Here is a 19,815-nt window from a genome sequence, read left to right as displayed (position 1 = left end):
ACAATTCAACCACCTTTGTTGAGGCTGCATGGATTTTCCCTCTCAGCCTTGCCCATGCCTTTACGTTGCGGACTGCCTTGCTTGCGCCTTTACAGCTAGGGCTTCTCATGACACTCAAATCTGTTGTTGCCAAGGATAATAGTTTTCACTGGTTCCTCCCATAGGAACATGTATTCTGACACAATGTTAAGGAAAAATCACTAGGGGTATTTAGTCAAAGAAACCTACTGGTAGTTTTATTTTGCAGTGGAAATATGTAAAGCATATTTATGGGCAGCTTATATTCTAAATGAAAGGTCCAATGTGGCTCATCATGAAATAAGAGACTTCTGACATTGTTTTGAGAGTGATTAATCTCCATGGAAATACCTCATCTGTCCTAAAACTAATTAGACTATAATCCCAGACACTTTCTGAATAATATTTAAAATAAAATGTTTCACAAATGAGCCTTGAGATCTTAAATGAATTTAAATTAATTAGAAATGCATAGCCCAGTGTTTGTGTAACTTCATTGAAGGTACAGAGTTTGTGACAATATGACTGAAAAGAGAACATTTTCCAAACATTATCACAAGCCGAAATATTACATTAAAAACATTCACTCTGTAGAGTAACACAAAATAAAATATTATCATCTGATCAGCTCAAGTAATGCTGATTTATATCTTTGTATTAACATTTCTCTGTACAGTTGCAGTAAGACTGCAATTTTACAAACTGATACTCAGTTGAACATACTTATAACACAAATTATACACTATGTACAAATCTAGCTCTCCAATGAACTCTTTGTTCAGTATGCTTCAACACAGAAGTGATTAACCAATTTCTAGGACAGGATGTCAGCTTTTTCTTTAATTTAAATACTGAAATACTTATCAAAACATGGAAAAAAAATCCATTTGCTATCACATGGCAGTGTTCTTAAATCACGTTTGTTACCATATGTTATAGAAGAGTAGAACCAGTCACAACAATAAATAACATTGCTTATTATGAACTTAGACTTGTATTAATGCAATCACACTTTCAGACTTAGTGCTTTTACAAGACTGTAGGATCCATTTATCTTTGCCTTTCTTGACACGTAGATCAAAATTGCAACTACAGGTATTGCTATTGCTGTTACACAGGAGAATGCAATAATCAGTGGTATCATTTGATCGTTTTTTTCCAATCTTCCTGAAAAAGGAGACAAAAGGAGAAAAAAAGTTGTGTAGAAACTAATGAAAGATACATGTATATTATAGTAAAAGCAGTGTTATTAATGACCTTCATTTGGAACACTACTTCTGCTTTCATGCATAAAGCACATTTCAAAACATTTTCCTTATGCTTTTTTCTTTAGTAACACCATATTGCACACTTTTAATTCCTAGCCACTATTTTGATCCTGAATTTGCTATGCCAGTTCAAACCCATCTGATACCATCTAGAATGAAGAATACTATGGAGTTCATGAAGAATACAAGAATATAGTGTATTTTATCCAGGAAACATCTGGGGACATTTCTACCTCCTGGAAACAATACTTCAGGAGAAGACGATATTTAAAAAGCCCAATCTTTTTGTGAAACAGAACTTTCTCTGGATAAGACTCACTGTTCATGCATGTGGACAGAAATGCAACTAGGATACACCTTCTGGCCCTATCGTTAAAGTTACTGCACTAGCTCCGGTAAGAGAGACAATAACATCCACACTGAAAGGAGGTTAAATACTGCTTATTCTCACCAGCTGTTCTATTGTTTGGCTTGGGTTTTTCTGTTTTTTTTTTTTTTTTTTTTTTTTTTTTTAGGTTAACTGTAGTATTGTTGTGCAAGGATCAGCCATGAAATAGTTGTGATCACCTTGACACAAAATTCATTAGCAAGTTTGAAAAAGTTTAAGACAACAGATCTACCTACCCACAACAGATATCTCAATCACTTTGACGTTATTTCCAGCCTCATTGAAAACATCAAGCAAGTATCTGCCTGTATCATTTTTGGTGACATTGTAGAGTATAAATGTTCCATTCACTGCTGGCAGAATAATTTCTTTCTCCTGATGGACTTTTTTCAGGACCATCTGTGATGGTGGGTTACTGTATGTGCTACATGTAATAGTGACATTTTCTCCTTCTTTAACATTTTCTGATGGATATACTAACACAGTAATATTTTGGGGAGGAACTGAAAAGAAAAGAAATGCAGGGTAGGATTTAGCAAAAAACAGAAACAAAAAACTCATGAGGTATCAGCAGCTTGTACACATAAAGTATGAAACCATTTAATGGATTCATTACAATCAAGCATGTAGCTTTAGACACTGCTCTGTCACTAGCTATCCTTCACACACTGCAGTCAGCAGCTGACAGAAAGAACATTTCATCAGTTCATGGAGTATGTTGCATATCTTTTACATTATATGGAGACTTTTCTTTCTCCTTATTTTAAATTCACTGTTTATTCATTTGAGTTCATGAAAGGATACAGAGCAACAGACCTAGAGGTTGATGACCTCCTGCAACAAGAGAGAAATAGAAAAGGCAAAGGAAGGAGTCCTAGAATAGTATTTTTTTTCACTAGGTTCCACAATTTTACATCCTGTTTTCAAAGGTGGAAGTGGAACTATGAAAGATTTTGAAGTAGCAATTATTTTGCGCATCTGCTGTTTTGAACAGAAGTTTTCATTAGCACTAAGATCCTACCATTTATGACAAGAACTTGTGCAACTCATCTCAGTTTTTTTAAAGACAATGCATTCTTAAAGGAATTGAAGATGTCATTCTGTCTGTCTAAAACAAATCCTAATATTAACTCTGTGCAGTAGTTATTTTAACTAACTTTTGTCATAAAGTACTATGTGCTGAGGCTACTCTCCCAGTTCATTAATGATATGCATTCATACGTTCCTGTGTCCTTTAGCTGAGCCCTGTCTGTGGTATATTTGCCATCTGCTGTTTCAAGGGTTGTTATCACCTATTTTCTTTCACAGAGTACTCTGAACAGATGTAACATCCAGAGATATGCAGGAGATGGCAACACTTTCTCTTTGTATTACTGTATTTCAAGGGAAAACTGCAAGTGTGTTTCTTGATGCAGCTACAAAAATAGTAAAGAATAAGGAAGAGAGATGGACTAATGGCAGAAGTGATCCCTAAGCAATACAATGTTGTCATGAAATTAGAAGAAGCAGCAGGGCTAAAGCAGAGAAGTCAGCTTACTACTGAAAATTAAACTTTGCTGTCATTTTGAGGAATCAGCATTTGGTATATCTTAAATGCAGTTTATGAGAACATGATACGGAGCTGTAACTTAAAGGAGACCCAAGGGGCTGTAATACAGTCCCTCCATAGAGAAGTTTCAGCATGTACTTCCTCTTTGAATCTTTTGTATGCAGGTGTCTGGATCCTCCACTGAGACCTATTTGTAAGAAAATATAGGCACTGCATAGCTTTTTTGCCTCATGCATACATTTGCCAATTGGAAGGAGTGATGAAAGCTCAGCTGACATAAGAACTTTTCATAAGCTATCTGTACTAAGGCAGATTTCACTCTTCAGTGTTTAAAGCTTCCTAAATGACATCAGGGACACCTTTTAGCTCCATTGACATCAAAGACAGAATTCTCCCATCCTCCACAGAATGCGATCTGGACCTAGAATACATAAAACAAAAAACATGTGTTCCATCTTGTTCTACTAACCTTGAACAAGTAATTTCACGGCTTTTTCTTCTTTGCCAAATTGATTATAAGCTTCACATTCATAAAGCCCCAAATCTTGACTTTTTATGTTCTGTATAGTTAAAGTTGCACCTTTAAAAATTTTCTCAGACTCCCCAGTGGCCTTCTTTTTCTTCCAAGAGATCACTGGGGCCGGATTACCAGAACTAGTACATTTCATTGTCACAGTTTCTCCTTCTTTAACAGTAGTAGCAGGGCTAACAGAGATCATTGTATTATTTGGTCCATCTGAAAGGAAAAATCCTGTAGTTATTCATAATTGGATTTTTTTAGAGATGGATCCAACATGTCCTGTTGGATGCCAGGTTGTCGGCCTTCCAAAGTTAATTTCATTTTCATTATTAGAATAAGTAAAGCACACTGTATCAGAGCTTCCATACAAAACCTCTACAGTCTAAATGTACTAAACAAGTTTCTTGCTCATTCAGATCCTGACTTAAGACTGCCATTACATTAAATATTTCATGTCTTTGTTTTGCTCATCAGAACTGCTCCTTTCTTTGGGGAAGAGCATAGGACTATGCTAATTTTTTTGTACCCACAAGGTTTTGTTTAGTTTGATGGTTATATTTATCACTGAAGTAAGTGGAGAATTAACTAATTATTTTTAAATGACTGAGAAAACATTATACATACTTACATTCCACATTAAGTGTTATTTCACTTTTACTTTTCCCGAACTTATTTTCTGCTACACATTCATAGTCTCCTCCACTTAAGAATGTCACAGATGGAAGGAGAATTCTCCCCTCACTGTAAGGCCCCATGTCTGCACTGTCAGATTTTCTCCTTAAAATAATCTTGGGAGGAGGGTTACTCTCAGCAGAACATTGTATGGAAACATTTTCTCCTTCTTGAACCGTAGTAGAAGGCTCAATGGAGAGTTTGGCAATGTTTGGAGCACCTGCATGACAAAAAAGGCTGTTATACTAATGCAAAAGTACTAAAGACGGAGAGAGTTTTAGGAAAGCAAGAATTGCTCACCCAAGGATCTGTTAATTTTGGATTTGGACTCAAGCTCCATTTGAGACTTTTGGCTCTATTGAAACAGTAGTAGTAGTGGTAGTAGTAATAATAATAATAATAATTAAAAAAAAAAAATGTCCCAAATAGTTTTACTGTTAAATGACTACTAAATTTACTACTAATGTCCAAAACTACTAATTCAGAGGAGACTCCGATGTTCCTGTGAAATTTCTATGTACATTAGCACTTCAAGGAACTAACAGTGTTCCCCACACCACCACCTTCTCAGATTCTTTTATCACTTTGAGAGCTGCATTGCAGGAAACATATAGAGGTATGCATGTACAACAGCAGTACAGAGAGAACTAGCTGAAAATTAAGCATAGAAATTAAAAGCACAGCCCATGAAGAGCAGTAGTAAATTGAAAGCTAAATCCTGAATACATAACAAGGAAGGCCCCATAATTTCCTAATTTTCAGTATTTCAGTATTCCAACGGGCAGCTGCCAGTTGGATATTGGATAATACAAGTTAAAAATTCAAGCAGACTTGTACCTTGTATAACAACATCCACAGTTGCTTTCTCTGTTTTATTAGTTACCAGATTAATTGCTTCACAGATGTACAGTCCTGAATCAGTGAAACGGGCATAGGGAATAGAAAGGACATTGTTTTCTATCAGATGCTGAATGCTTTCATCAGCCAGATGTTTTCTCCAAACTATTTGTGGCGGTGGATTACCCTCAGTCACACAAGTGAGTTTTAGAGAGTCTCCTTCCATTGATGAGCTGCCTGGAGATTTAGTAATGATAGTATTTTGTGGGCCAACTGGAAAAAAACAAAAGAGATAAGATCAGTAAGTTAATGAAGTAAGTTAATGAAGTAAGCCATCTTTAACACTGGCTTCTCTAGAAGTACATTTCACACAATACCAAGAAAAAATTAAAAATGTGTATTCCAATAATACAGTGGAAGAATTTTTCCAGACTTGATAAGACTTTTAGTTTGCAGCTTTGAAAGCTAAGCTAAACAAAATTTTTTTTACAATTTTTTTTTTTTCCCCCCACACTTACATTTGTCTCCCTATTGTTTAGGACTATAAGGTTGGAACTGCCAAGCACACAACATCAATTTCAAAAACAATTGTTAATCTGCCTGCTGCCATTTTTCTTCTGGTCTTTACTTTTTGACTGAGCCCCAGTGTCCAAGGTAAGAGAGAGAAGAGTTACTAAAGCGTTGCTGAAATTCTGTCATGAATTAATGGGTATTTAATGACTCAATGACTGTTACTGAATACAACAGAATTCATCTGAATGCAATAGATTATCTACATAAATAAAATAGATAAAATGCACAGATTATAAATTATTTATAGTACACACTTTCTAAATCCATTCCATCAAACAGTACTTGGTGTGAAAGCCCCAGAATAAAAATACTTACAATTTGCATTTAGTTTCTGAGATGTTACTCTTTCTTTGGGTTCAAAGTCCATATTAGGAATTGGTAACTTGGCCACACAGGTAATCTCTTTCCCGATATCTTCAGTCATGGGATTAAATGAATATGTCACAGTTTTGGTCTTTGCATTTGTGCTGTCATCTGTATAAAAACTTTCCTCATGAAGAACATGTCCCTCTTTCTTTAGGAGTACTTCCAGGCGATCAGAAGGATACACATCAGGAATTTTACAGATGACAGTGACTGGTTCTCCAGCAATCAAGGATGGGCTGATCTCAATGATAGGATCACTGGGGAAAGCTAAAAGAATAAAATCAATTTCTTTAGTCTAGTAGAGATGAGTTCTAGGGTCAACATAAGAGCAAGATCCAGACACCAAACACCTTGAGTTTAGAAGTGTTCAGAACATGACATTGTATCAACTTTATTGCAAGACATATCTTGATATGAAGATCTACTGGTCATTTATAAGCAGTTCATAGACTAACAGGAATTGTATTTGTACAATGGTTGAAATATAATCACAAATGATCTAATAAGATCCAGCAAGGTACCTGGGCAGTGATTCAGCTGCTTAAATATAGGAATCCAGAGCAATCCATACACTGGTGGTATCCTGTTTTCTGTGTTAGTACGTTTAGGCATCTGAATCATTTCCTTGTAAACTGTGAAAGCTTTGATTTTTTTTTTTTTTTTTCCAGCCCTACAAATGTTTTGGTGAGTCTACGTTTTGGCTTTCAAGTATTACCAAGAATAAGAATAAATAAGACCAGAACATGCTATCTTCAGTGCAGAAGGATAAACAGAAAGGGGCTGAGAAAGAGTCCTGAACAGACAGATAAAGGAATCTTTCAAGGAAATATATGCTGAGTTATAGCAGACTCATTATCCTAGTGTTATCAGTTAACTATCAAGTATGATATCTAAAAACAATTACTGATTTTTTAATGAATATGTACTACTTAAAGAGAATTTTAACATTTTTACTTACAGTAAAGTTCAACTTTGATACTCTTCTCTTTTTTCTCTTTCTCACCACAGAAGACAGTACACAGATAATCATGAGAATTCACAATACTAACTGGATTCATAGTCAAGGTAGAGTACGTCCTATGATTGTTCACTGTTCCTCCAAGGGGGTTGTCCATCTGGGTTCTCCAGGAAAAACTTGGTGATGCACAGCCACTAGTATTGCATGTGAGGATGAGTGTTTCTCCAATCTGTGCAACGATTCTGTTAGCGGGTATAATCTCCATTTCAAAAGCTTTAACTACAATAGGGAGAACATACATAAACTCAGCAGCTTTCTCAACATTTATTTTCCCATTTCTTCTCATGTTCTACTGTGACACAAGGTCATTACTTTGCAAATTTACTTTCCAGTTGTGTGGAAGTTAGACTAACATAGCTCATACAGTGGTTTACACCTGCAAAATACTGCATAAACATTGCTATTTTTGTCAAAGATAATACAGACTCAGATAACTTCAGCAGACAGTTCTCATGTATAAAATGGCATAAACCCAATACTGTCAGTGAAAATAAATGCATTGGCACAATATAACTTTTTGTCAGGTAGATCTGGTTCGAAAACTTTGTACCATTTGAGGGAAGGGGTGGTAAGTAAAACATCAAGGACAAAAGCATAATCACTTTCAACAGGACATTTAGTACCAAACTTGACTGATACTGTCAGGGATGACAGTAAAAATCAAACATAACGTGATATACTGCAGTTGTCTCCTGGACTGTCATTTAGCAAACTCAATAAGAAAATGACTATCATTGCAGAGCAAAGAAAAGCTCAAAGTAAATGTCAAAAAAAGCTTCCTGACATTTTGACAGAACTACTTAATTGACAGTTGTATTCACTGAAATGTAAAAGCAACTGGAACAAAGAGAAATAAAGATCAAACAGTAAATTGTAGGTCAGTTTACACTTAACAAAATTAAAAATAAAGCCAACACCCCACCCCATCCAACTTACCAGCCATTAACGCATACAAAATTATTAGCACAACTTGGCTTGTTCTTCCCATCTATTCTAACTTTTGTAATTGCTGTTACTAGGTAAAGAAAGTAAATTCAAAAGTCTTGCTTTCTATTTTATGTGAAGAAGCACAGTGAGACCTTGCTGCTCTGCAACAGTTTATTAGAACAGCTCCAGTGTGCTCTTTATAAAGGCTCTCCTGGAGGTGTAGTGGGAAATCCCTGGACGGGGAAATCCAGAGCAGGGAGGAAGAGATCCATATCAGGCCGTGACAGGGGGCTCAGCGCCCTCTGCTGCTTTTTTTTTTTTTTTAATACAGACTTTGAAGTCCAGGAAAACAGTAAATATTAACACTTGTAATACACCACCTACTAGACTTATGACCAAGTCAACATCTGATCCTGCAAACAACTGATAAAATGAAAGAATGTGGGTAATTCCAAGTAACTCAATGGCACTATATCTCAGATGGAAAAGTTATTCAAATTTGTTTTCAGTGCAAATATTTTTGTAGGGCTCAGTCATGAGGATACTTCCAAAAATACTCAATTCTATAAACAACTTTACTTAACTAAGTATTCCCTTTGAAAACTGTGCTACTAGTTTAAGAGGTGACGTTACTCATGTCCCTAGGTCTTTTTGATCCCTAAAAATTAAGAAATAAGTCAGATAACAGAAATCTGGAGATCTGACTTGATCAGCTTGAATCCGGCTCGTCCTATTTGGATTAACTGAATGAACTAATTTTCCCAATTTCACTTTAAAAATGGCTTTAAGATGTCCCTCTTTCGAGATGTTACTGGTATGCATTACATTACTGATATGCTTCTCAGATCTCTTATGTCCTGTTTATACATAAGACTGAAGGATTATACATGTTTATACATATAGACTGAAGGATAGCAGTTGATAAGATAACTCTGGGATTATTTTCAGCATTGGGTTTCCAGTGGGTATACAAATCCAGTTTGGAGTATTTCTGACGACAACTATTACTGGCTAATATAGCAACAATGTTATGAAAAAAGTAAAATAACATTTCCAGTGTTTAATTCTCATTTGGGAAATGCTATGAATGCAAAGAATGGATAAAGGTTTCCAAATCTCAATTGTTTATTTATTCAACTACTTGAGTAGTTCATACTGGTCAGTTATGAATCACTAAATAAAAGCAGCAAGAAACTAAACCCAAAACATGTATGTTTTTTAAATGTCTCTGGCAAATTGTTTGGTATATACTAGCTTGGTCATCTGATGTCTGAAATATTGTCATCGTATAGTACATTTTATAAAGAGCACAGATGCAAATATCTAGTAAATGAGTAATAACTTGGCAAAATAAAGGCTGAAGTAACAATGCTGTAAATGCTAAAGAAATTTAATTGCTGAAAAGCTGGCACTACATCAACATAATACTTTTTGAGTCAGGCAGATTTTACAGTTAATAACCTAATGCTAGCTCCAAAACACCAGGTTTAGGTGAGAATAGTACCAGAGGATATAAGGCTCCTAATTGCCTACAGGCAGTGTGCCTTCTTTGGGAACTACTTTTTTGTGCTTTTTCCTTGGCTGCAGCTGCCCCTATATTTGCATCCTCATCAAAGGACAGCTGGACAGTACAAGATGCTACAGACACACTAGGTAAAATATGAAGCATCAACCACTTTTTTTCATATACTTATCATAAACTTATAAATATAAAAGAGATGTAATGATTGTGGGAAGATAAAACTGTGATCTCAGGCAGAAAGTATGTCTTCAAAATAATAATAATAAATAATAACAATATTCAGGAATATGAAAAAACTAAACAAGACAACCCACGAATTACCCAGAAGAAAATAAAACAGGGTAATCTCAAGCACCTAGCAATGCCTAATCAGAAGTCTCTAAAGCTGAAATTCACTGAAGCTGCCACAGTAGATTCTCCCATGATATATTGCTTTTATTATCATCACCATTGCTTTTATTAGAGGAGGAAGAGGATGAGGAAGAAGAAAAAAAATTTTCATAAGTCAGGAAATGCAAACAGAGTACTATTCTGGAAGTACTGTTATCAAATCCTGAAATCCAAAATCTATCCAGGGGAGGTAACATCTACAGAATGTGATTTTACTTCACAGAAAAGGGTTTTGTTGAAGAAAAGTGTACTCTCTTAGTTAAGTTGTAAATAAATACCTTTTAATCATAGACAGAGAGAAACATGAAATTAAACTCTTCTGGTTTGAATGCTTAAATAATCAAAAGCTAAGCTGAAGGAGAAAAGGCAAAATTTCCCTATTTCTGGGAAATCAGTTTCTGGACACAAAAAGATATTATCATAGGAGGCCATATCCGCATGCTGGAAAATTTGTAATCAAGTCCTTCATCAGATAACATGAAATAGGAAATAACTCTGATCCAGCTCTCAGTAAATTAAACTGGACAGCTGCCATTAACATCATTGGAATTGGTTCCTTACCAGAGGGACTACTATACTGAACGATCAGACAAATTTAACTCAGACAGTATAGGTAAAAGCAGGGTTAGCCAACAAATATTATTAAAGGAAGTACAGATCTGCCAAGAAATCAAAAAAATTTCTTAAAACTTGATCTTTACCTAACTTCAGATGTAAGCCTTCCATGTTTTTTAAAAAGAACATGTACTTTACTGTAGCTCCCTACTATCCACAGCATTAACCTGCAAATACGAAAATGGATATCAAGTTTGCTTATTTTCAGAACTGGCTATTTGGTCTGAAAAGAAATAGAGATCAGCTGACAAGTTTTAGTAGTTGACCTCAAGAGTTCATATAATCTAGCCTTTTATTCAAAGAGCACAGAATAAGATGTTGGGGATAGAAATAGAGGATATATCTAGATTCACAGCGAGATCAAGTATTATAGGATCAGCTGGAAGAAATCCTGACACATGCAGAGTGTAATGAAGACTGGAATGTAACAAGTATTACAAAAATATTACTAAAGGCAAAAGACATTAAAAAAATTAAGCACTGGGATATAAATACATGTTTTCCAATACATCTAGTAATCAAAAGAGACTTTTCTCAGGCTGTGATGGACAAACAGAGATAAAACAATTGTGTGTCTCAGAAGAGAGTTTGGAAATACTGAACACATCATTTTTGGCCTGGCATCAGAAAATACAAATGTCCTTCAGGAAAGTGAAACTTACTTCAGCCTTTTCTAGAATTGAAGAAAAACATTTCAGAACTGTGCTCAGCATTTGCTTTAACTCATACATCCCCAACCCTGCTAAATACCTATATGATGAACTTCAATTAATTTCCTCTAGACAAAAGAGATAACAAATTCTTGATACCTTAAAGAATTATTTAAACAAAATGCATGTTATCTAACATGTTAGTTATCCAACATTTCTAATCCTCTTCCCACATCTTTAATGTACTGCACTGTCTCATGGAGGCTATTAGGGGAAAGTTGAAAGGTTAAACCTCATGCAGAATTTGGGCTCTCAAAACCTTTACTGCTGGTTTTGTGATTTATGGCTAAGGACCTACAGAAAAGAGGGCTAACCCTTCTCTTTGGGCAAAGGAGATTTTTAAAAAAAAAAAAGGTAGAATGAAACTCACCTAATTCGATGATTGTTTCCTGTGTCAATAATAAAATGCTTCATGGAACTTCATCCCAATATCCACATCTAGAGCCACCGTTTGGGATTTCTGCTAAAACTACCCAGTGATGGAACTTCTATACAGGGCCCCAACACAGAAACATACGTGTTTATTACTAAGCATCTTTATGTCCCATCAGCTTGAGAGGGCAGAATCCTTCTGTGGAAGACATGGCATTAAGGTGAAAAGATGCAGCTAAGTCTGGCTCAACTCTTCAGCTTCAAATAGTGGAGGTATTAGAGCAAATTCATAATTAGGTCCGCCATTCAAACTGCAGCCCTCACCCATCTCATGGAAGATCTCCTTGGGATGCACACTGAAGGTCTAAGAAAGCCTCTTACAGAGTTTCTGATGCTTTATGGAAGCAGCTGGTATGAAGAATTTTCACCTTACACAAAGAGTGTCTGATACCTCCACAGTATGATCATGCCTAAAGAATAAAAGCAAGAGGAACGTTCTGTAACTCAAATGAGAACTATTCTCAGAGGGAAAACACACCTGCATCAACAAAGAAGGAATGCCCTTCAGGCACCACATTCAAGGTAACACCTTTAATATGGTCATATCTTGATCAAGTAACTGAAAAAAATCCATGAACCTGGAGGACATGTATGAGTACTGCTGACTATATGGCTTATACAGAAGATAATGATCTCCCAGCCTCAAAATCTTCAGTTCTCAGCAATCTCAACAGCCTGCTATAAGGGTTATATATTGTCTTTCCTTCCTCAGTGCCCACTGCCTTTTTGGTTCCCTGACCCTTTGCTTTCCTTAACTCTCTCCACCTTCTTTCTCATCACCTGACAATAATACAACCTCTGTATAGCCCGCAAGAGGGGGAGGAGAGCACCACTGACTCCCTATAATTTTCATCTCCGGATGGGAAAGATGAGATCTACATGCAGATCTATTTAAAGGGTTGTGTCTGTTTCGGGAATTGTAACTTTGTTCCTAGTTACAAAAAGAACACCAACGCATTACCCTGTAACCCACATCTAACTTGTCATCTATTGGAAAAAAGGAAAAAAAAGAAACAACTTAAGAAAGTTTTATCATTTGCCTTTATCTCTTTTCTGGAAATTCTGAAAAATTATATATAAAAATAAATGCATCTACTTCCTTCATTATCTTTCTCAGCCACCAGCTCCCCAGCTACAACACTTCCTGTTTGGTTAGTCTGAAGGCATTCAGAATCCACAAAAGACGCCAGATAAAATAATACACAAATACGATGACTTGCATAGACTACAAAATCACTAATTTCTTATTTTATTCTATTCAGAGGCATTGTCTATTTCACTTCACAGAAGGAACAAGAAGCTAATCTAAAAAACAAATAGAAACCACAAGAGGAAAAGGTCCCTATTTTTTATCTTAGTCTCTTGTTGATGGCAAAAAAACAAGCCATGGAAATTCCAAATCTTATTTCCAAAAAAAGAGAAAGTACGATTTTAGTGATGATGGATTGAAAAGTGAAACTGTTGAATAGCCTTTAAATCCACCTATTTAGAGTGCCAAGTACTGTACTGTAAGTCAAACTTTATTAGTTTGGGTAGCTGAGCTTCTACTGTCTTCATAGTGACATATGTAAAAAAAGTTTGCCATTTGAAATATGCCCCAGTGTATATCAAGAGCCAAATTCAAATACAAGCCTTGGAGTATACAAAATCTATTTGGGAATTTTGAAACAAGAGCTCAGATCTACTTTTCTTTTGAGCCAAATATACTGAGACATGTAAAAATCATTTGTTCTCACTGGAATTATAGTTTTTCATACAAAACTCATTCAAAATGGTCAGAGTAAAAAAAAATAAAGTGGGATTTGGGGCAAAGTGCAGATGTGGGCTACGACCTGGGATATAGCAAGATAAAGTCACCCGAAAATGTTTAATAAGGAATAAGACCAAGTTACTTAATTTCCACAACACTCTACATGAAACTCCAATACCACTAAATATCATTGTGTACTTCATTGAGGCCAGCATTTCACATGATCAGATGAAGTTAATCAAGAAAAGGGTGTAGAACTTTTTGACCAAACTTTGTTATTACTGACCAGCTCTCCAAGGCACTTGTAGATCTTTGGCTATGGGAAAACGGAGATCTCTCACTTCCCTATTTCCCACCTCCTTCCTGCTCTTCAGTCATGAGGTACATGTATGTCCCTATGGACCTAGAACAATAAAGGGAAAATGATGAGAGCAAGGTTTGTAACACACCATTCCAGCTGGAACAAATGCAGAACTTGGATTCTCCTAGGCAGGCTACTGATAACTGCACTGCTACTAACTGATTATCCTTCAACTTGGCTATCAGAGTATATTCTTCATCCTCTTAAAGTGGTTCATATTGTGAAGAGCCGTGTTCAGCTGTATAGATGTTATTTTTGCTGAACTGCATTATATAAATGTTATCTTTGTAGTCCCACAGTGGACTTGCTCACTAACAGGTAGAAATATTACACAGATATCAGAAAGGAATTAAATGACTTAACATTGCATGATTTAAGAATCAGAATTTTAAAATTTTCCATATGGGTGAAGATTATAGGGACTGATCAGGTTTGGGTTTTGTTTTTTTGTTTTTTTTTTTTTTTTTAAGAAACATATGGAAATCTTTCTTTTATCTAGATATTGTCACTTTTCCTTCTCTGGAAGTGGACAGAGAGTTCTAAAGAAAATGACCCTCCAAATAGAAACAAGAAAGAATGAACTGATTTTCACTTCCATCAAGCCAAAATTACAAGTATCCAAGAGAAAGCATTTTGTAGTACTGTTTGTATGTGTGTGTGTACATATACTAATAAACTGAGTGACACTTAAAGCCAGCTGCAAGTCTGTTAAGGATCTGGCACCTTTCCTTTATCTCCCGAATTTGTTCTACCTTAAATCAAAACCACATTATTACTTAGACTCTTTCTCTCCTTTTTTCTCCACAGATTTAAGTATCATCTTAACTACTTGCTTTGTTAACAGTTTCATGGAAGTAACATGCTAATGTAGGAGTGGCTAAGTGATAAAAACCATGGGCAGCTGAGTTTTTCTAGACAATCAATGGTAAGAAAGATATGAGTTGCTGGGATTTATATCGCCTTTCAAGACAATTACTTGGCCAGGCATCAAAGCCCCATTCCTTGTTGTCTGATATAGAGAACTGAGCAAGAATGACTTTCATAGCTGTGTCACCCTCTATCATAAACCATGTTACTCTCTAGTGATAAGAGAGGCAACTTGAGAAATGTGATGCATGTTTGAAATTGCTGTCAGGCAGAAGAAAGGTCTGTGCTGAATTAGCATGAGAAATGTTTGACTTTCAACATTCCCATGCTTCTTAGCCAAGGATCCCTCCTGAAGTTTCCCAGAATTATATGTGAATACCAATTCATAAGGAACAGATGGTTTAATGACCCTTTTGGTTGGATAAATTTTGCCTCTATTGACTTAATTTCTGACTAATTATCTCCACACCATGAGGAACAGATATTAGTACCTCTCTTCCAACATCTCAGCTTCAGACAGACGCTCTACCTATATGGTTTTCTGGCCAAGGTTCTCTACCTGCTGAATGAAATCACCACTGACTGGGTCAGATGGCCATGAAGCTACTGCTAGGACATTCACTTGGAAGCTGGGACATCCTCATGGATGTTTCTGTGCAGCCCACAGTTTCTAAAAGATAAGGAAGACACATAAATGTTGCCTATGTGGTGTAGAATCCTTTTGTGAAGCAAGGACCGAATCCAGTTAAGTTCTGGTAGGCTCATGAGCTTGAGATTAGTCTTACCAATGTAATGTCTTTCTTTATTCAGGAAGTATGGTGACTCTGCAAGACCACCAGGATCAAGGCACAGGAATTTCCAGGAGCATGTTCAAGGGTCAATTCATTCAGATTTTGAGCAAATTGTCTCACATGCAGTTCCCTAGATCATTTGAATGACTACAATACAATTATCTCACACTGAAAATAAATCCTCTCTAGTAATTCTGTATTATTAACGTAAAGTGTTTGATATAAAACAGTCAGCTTTTAAAAGATTTATTATTACATTTTATTACACTGATTCATCTGCTATGGTGCCAAAATCCAGCTGCTGACTTTGCTTTTCTTGCACTTTCAGGTGTCTTGTGCCAGGACTGTATTGAATTTTGTGGCACGGAGAGATGTTAATTCTACCTCTAAGGTCAGCGTATGGATCCTGCTATAGTTTATGGCTTCAGAAAATGTACATAGCAAATCTATTCTATTAACAATGTAGGATCTCAGACAAATTAAGAAAAATTGTTTCCCTTTACCCTGAATATTTTATTTATTAATGGGAATGTTTATTTTTCATTTATTTTTATATGCAATTTATTAATTGCATTTTTAATTTTAAAATAAAAATAATTTTTAAAGATGACTAAAAGTTTTTCACATTTAACATAAAGGAGGACAAATTTTCACATGGAGTCTATAGTATAGAATGATCACAAGAAGGAACAGAAATTTATCACAAGGTTGAAAAGTAAGCAGTGTGTTTCAAAATCCGTAACTCCCCAGAGGGGAAGCAATAACTACATTAATCTGCGCTATTTACTAGTGCCTATTAGATCATCATATTACTATGTTAATACAAGCGACAACACTGCTTTCTAAGTTATCAAAGAATTGGACAGTACAGTTGAAAAAGACCATTACTTTAGACTAAAGCTGCAGATCATTATAAAGATGAGTAAATGATCAGTTGGAAGTTTTGTATAACGTTCTTTGTGAAGATAGTTTAATTTTTGTGATTTATCTGTAAACTTACCTTTAACTTTAATTTTCTTCCTCTTCTTTATAAAATTTAAGGTTTTAATGAATGCATTTCATACTATGGTATTTGTCTATTTTTGTCAGGATTTGTATTGTTCAATAGGCTATTTAAGATTCACTTTATCCTTCCGATCCTTTTTTAGATCAAGTTCAGTGCTTTGACTGACAGACATAATTATCTACTGGACTTGACTGGGAATAGCACTTTTCTGGCACATAGCTATAAAGCAAACGACTGTGAATAACTGGAAATCCTGGCAGGATCTAATTCAAAGAAATACAATATAAAAACAAGCAAGAAGTCATCTGTAATTTCTTGGTAATCTCGTAATAACCAAGTTATATCAGTTGTAACAATTTCATAGCTACCTCTTTAAGGTCACTGAAGGTGAAATGCTGTGGAAGCCTAACTTGATATGTGCTAGAGAACTTCCAGTTTTATCTTGGATGTAATTGCTCACTGTGTCTCAAAAGAGAAATGTCTACATTATTCAGAAAGCTCTCTCAAGTACATGGAATGTCAAGAGCCTGGAGTGAAAGCGAGTATAGCCCGCATTGTCACACCTGGGTTTACAACACACAGAAGTGTTCAGTAACAGTGAGAGCAGCTTTGTGCTTCCCAAATGAATATGCAATCAGTGCCCAAGAGCCCAAGGCAGCTTTAAAAATCTTGCTGTTAAAGAGGAATGAAATCTATCATTCCTGCCAATGTAATTAGTGCTTTACATAGAGATTAATTTCACAGGCTATTCTCTGAGAAATTTACTACTCAACTGAGAAATTTACTACTCAATGTATGCATGAATGCCAGACACTGCCATGAACTTTGTAGAATTTCCAGAATCCACATAGTGAGAGGCTATCTGAAAAAGTAGTAAAACAAAATCTTATAAACACTGTAAGTCCTTCTTACTCTAAAACTTAAATCTTTCCTGACAAACCCCAGCTTCTGCTCAGGGATCACAGTCACTCCACAAAACATGACAAATAATGTAAATAGATAAAAGAACAAAAAACAGAGAAGGAATGGAAAACAATAATAGGAAATTAAAGAAAAAGCTCTTTGGGAAACATTAAATAGTCTAAAGTCTTCAGTATCTTACACATTTTAGGAAAAATATTTTGTCTTCTCAGGTAGTTCAACTGGAAGGACAAATGATGCTACCACGTACAGATGAGATAAAAGGAAATATTATAGAGAATATTCTTATTCTCTTATTGTTATTTTCATGTATTATAAGACACATGATATGTTTTGGCTTGGAGATTACACTTTTTATTTTCTTACACCAAAAGGAACCTTTCTCATCCATATATTCTGCTGCTGCTGTTTCTCCCTTACATTTAGAACTATCTGCTTGTGATCTTCTCCATCACATATTGAAATAAATGCCATTCTACACCAAAATTTGACATAAAGGCCTACTTTTGTAAGAGAAATAGGATTTTTCCAGTTAATTCAATATTATTTTGAATCTTTGTAAGAATCATGGGAAATAGGCCAGACGATAGCTAGTACCCCAGATATCACTCCTCCTACTTCATGTACAATATTTCTGAATTAAAATCCTGTTTGAATTTGCTCATCAGTGTAGTTTTTATAAGAAGAGAGTGATGGCATTATCCTGACTTTGACACACTGTTGAGGTTTTGGTTTACCAAACATAGATTTTTATGAGAATATATAAACAACTGCAGTGGATCAGTCAGAATTTTATCAAGCCAGAATCACATCGACACTGGCAAAAGCAGGTAAGAAGATAAAAGCTTGAGAATGAGGGAAGCACATGTGATACAGTTGCTTACACAAGGAACTCAGAGACAGATGATCTCTATGCATTTAGTCTGTGTTTTTGAGAGTGTAATTCAATACAAGAAAAATCCTACAAGCAAGTGGAAAGAAGTTTGAGAAATGTCTAAGAGATCTGGAAATACAAGTCTACTGACATGTATTCTGAAAGCTTGTAGCCTTTGAAAATCTTATCCAAACAGCATAGAAAAGTAGAAATTAATAGTACTAATTAACACTAGTTCATTCAGAACTCAGGAATCACCTGCTCTGCTCTGTCACTCTGAAGGCATCTCTGCTGCTTTAGACAGAGCTCTGTACTACTACTCCAAAAATCTCTTTTCTTCCATGTAACTGCAAAACAACCTCAGTCATTCCTGAATCCAGAATGCCACTGAACTTTATCAAATGAGCTCTTCTGAACATCCCAGTTCCACACAGGGACTCTGCCAAACTTTTGCATTGCAAACCAGCTGTTGCTGTCTGCCAACTGCTGCTAATGCGTTACTCCCAGGCCATCTCACACTCCTGTTATGTTTGGGCTGACCTCTGCTGTGTAGCAGCTTCTTCATCCACTGACTTCACACTATATGCTGTTATAAAGCTGCTTGTTGGTATCCACCTCTAAAGGTAAGTTTTCCCTAAGTTAGTCATGTCACCTTCTTAGGCTTTCATTCTGGTCTAATAAGTCTCTCTCCGCAACTCATGTGAGACTCAAATAGAGAATCTTCTAGAGATACTATTAGACTGTGTGTTGTCCCCTTCAGCTACATCATGACTTACTAATTTATTTCTTAATATTGAAAGGATCACATTTACTATAACTAAAAACTAGAATGACTGAAAGACTAAAGAGCTACTTTGCTGCCGAGGATCCGTGTAACTGAAGTCACAAGGAACAAGATTCTTAAGTACTTTATAGGTGACCTCCTGCTATGACGGGCCACTCAGCCCAGGACTCAAGCACAAAGCATGGCTGTAGTTCAGAAGGCTGTCCTTGCCATAGTGCAAAAGTTTGAAAACTTTATTACAGGCAATAAACATCTTTATCTAAAGAATGAAAGTTGGCTTTGTAACACAACTCAAAAACTGATTTCAAAATACAATGACGTTTCAAAAGAAACATATGAAATAGTAAAATTCTAATGCATATAGTCAAAATCACCTTATTTTCTGATGTGTTTCTTTCCATTCTCCTCTTGGGAGAAAATTTGTATTTACTATTTTAGTAGCATCTATTATCACTCTTTAAATATTTCTCAATTTTAGCAGAAAAATCTCTACCTTCTCCAAGTACACCATAGATGAAACCTTCTTACGGCTTCAGTCCTTTTCAAAATCCCAATGTCACACAGGGGATAAAGAAAGAAACAGGATATCCAAGTAAAATATACAAAAATAGGAAGAAGTTTGTTTATGAAATGGCAACCAGAGCCCTGACATATAC

At 35.7% G+C, this 19,815-nt stretch overlaps 1 protein-coding gene across 3 annotated transcripts; it reads right to left on the bottom strand.

Annotated features, from left to right (window-relative positions):
• Positions 1-209: 209 nt before the first annotated feature.
• Positions 210-11,794, bottom strand: VCAM1 (vascular cell adhesion molecule 1). Of its 3 annotated transcripts, none has more exons than XM_033000371.2 (8): positions 11,744-11,794; positions 7,150-7,428; positions 6,141-6,458; positions 5,253-5,525; positions 4,372-4,635; positions 3,693-3,959; positions 1,911-2,177; positions 210-1,185 (listed from the first exon to the last, which is right to left on the bottom strand). In XM_033000371.2, exons 2-8 carry the CDS (start codon positions 7,412-7,414, stop codon positions 1,025-1,027), a joined length of 1,815 nt encoding a protein of 604 aa, XP_032856262.1. In that variant the 5' UTR covers positions 7,415-7,428; positions 11,744-11,794; the 3' UTR covers positions 210-1,024. The 3 variants fall into 3 exon arrangements, with proteins under 3 accessions (XP_032856262.1, XP_032856261.2, XP_032856263.2); XM_033000370.2 differs by lacking the exon at positions 11,744-11,794 and adding an exon at positions 8,146-8,292; XM_033000372.2 differs by lacking the exons at positions 1,911-2,177; positions 11,744-11,794 and adding an exon at positions 8,146-8,292.
• Between the last annotated feature and the right edge of the window lie 8,021 nt (positions 11,795-19,815).

Source organism: Tyto alba, unplaced genomic scaffold (assembly GCF_018691265.1).
Source record: "Tyto alba isolate M040663 unplaced genomic scaffold, T.alba_DEE_v4.0 Super-Scaffold_1000006, whole genome shotgun sequence".
NCBI classification, from domain to species: domain Eukaryota; kingdom Metazoa; phylum Chordata; class Aves; order Strigiformes; family Tytonidae; genus Tyto; species Tyto alba.
The sequence above is the reverse complement of the archived record's forward strand: the minus strand, read 5'-3'. Positions and strand labels throughout refer to the sequence as shown.

Excerpts from the sequence above, each read along its gene's own strand:
- VCAM1 (XM_033000370.2), bottom strand. The coding sequence starts at position 8,197 with ATGGGAAGAACAAGCCAAGTTGTGCTAATAATTTTGTATGCGTTAATG. Across the intron at positions 6,459-7,149 it reads TATCAAAGTTGAACTTTACT|CTTTCCCCAGTGATCCTATC; the intron begins GTAAGTAAAAAT and ends TTATTCTTTTAG. Across the intron at positions 2,178-3,692 it reads CGTGAAATTACTTGTTCAAG|TTCCTCCCCAAAATATTACT; the intron begins GTTAGTAGAACA and ends TTTTCTTTTCAG.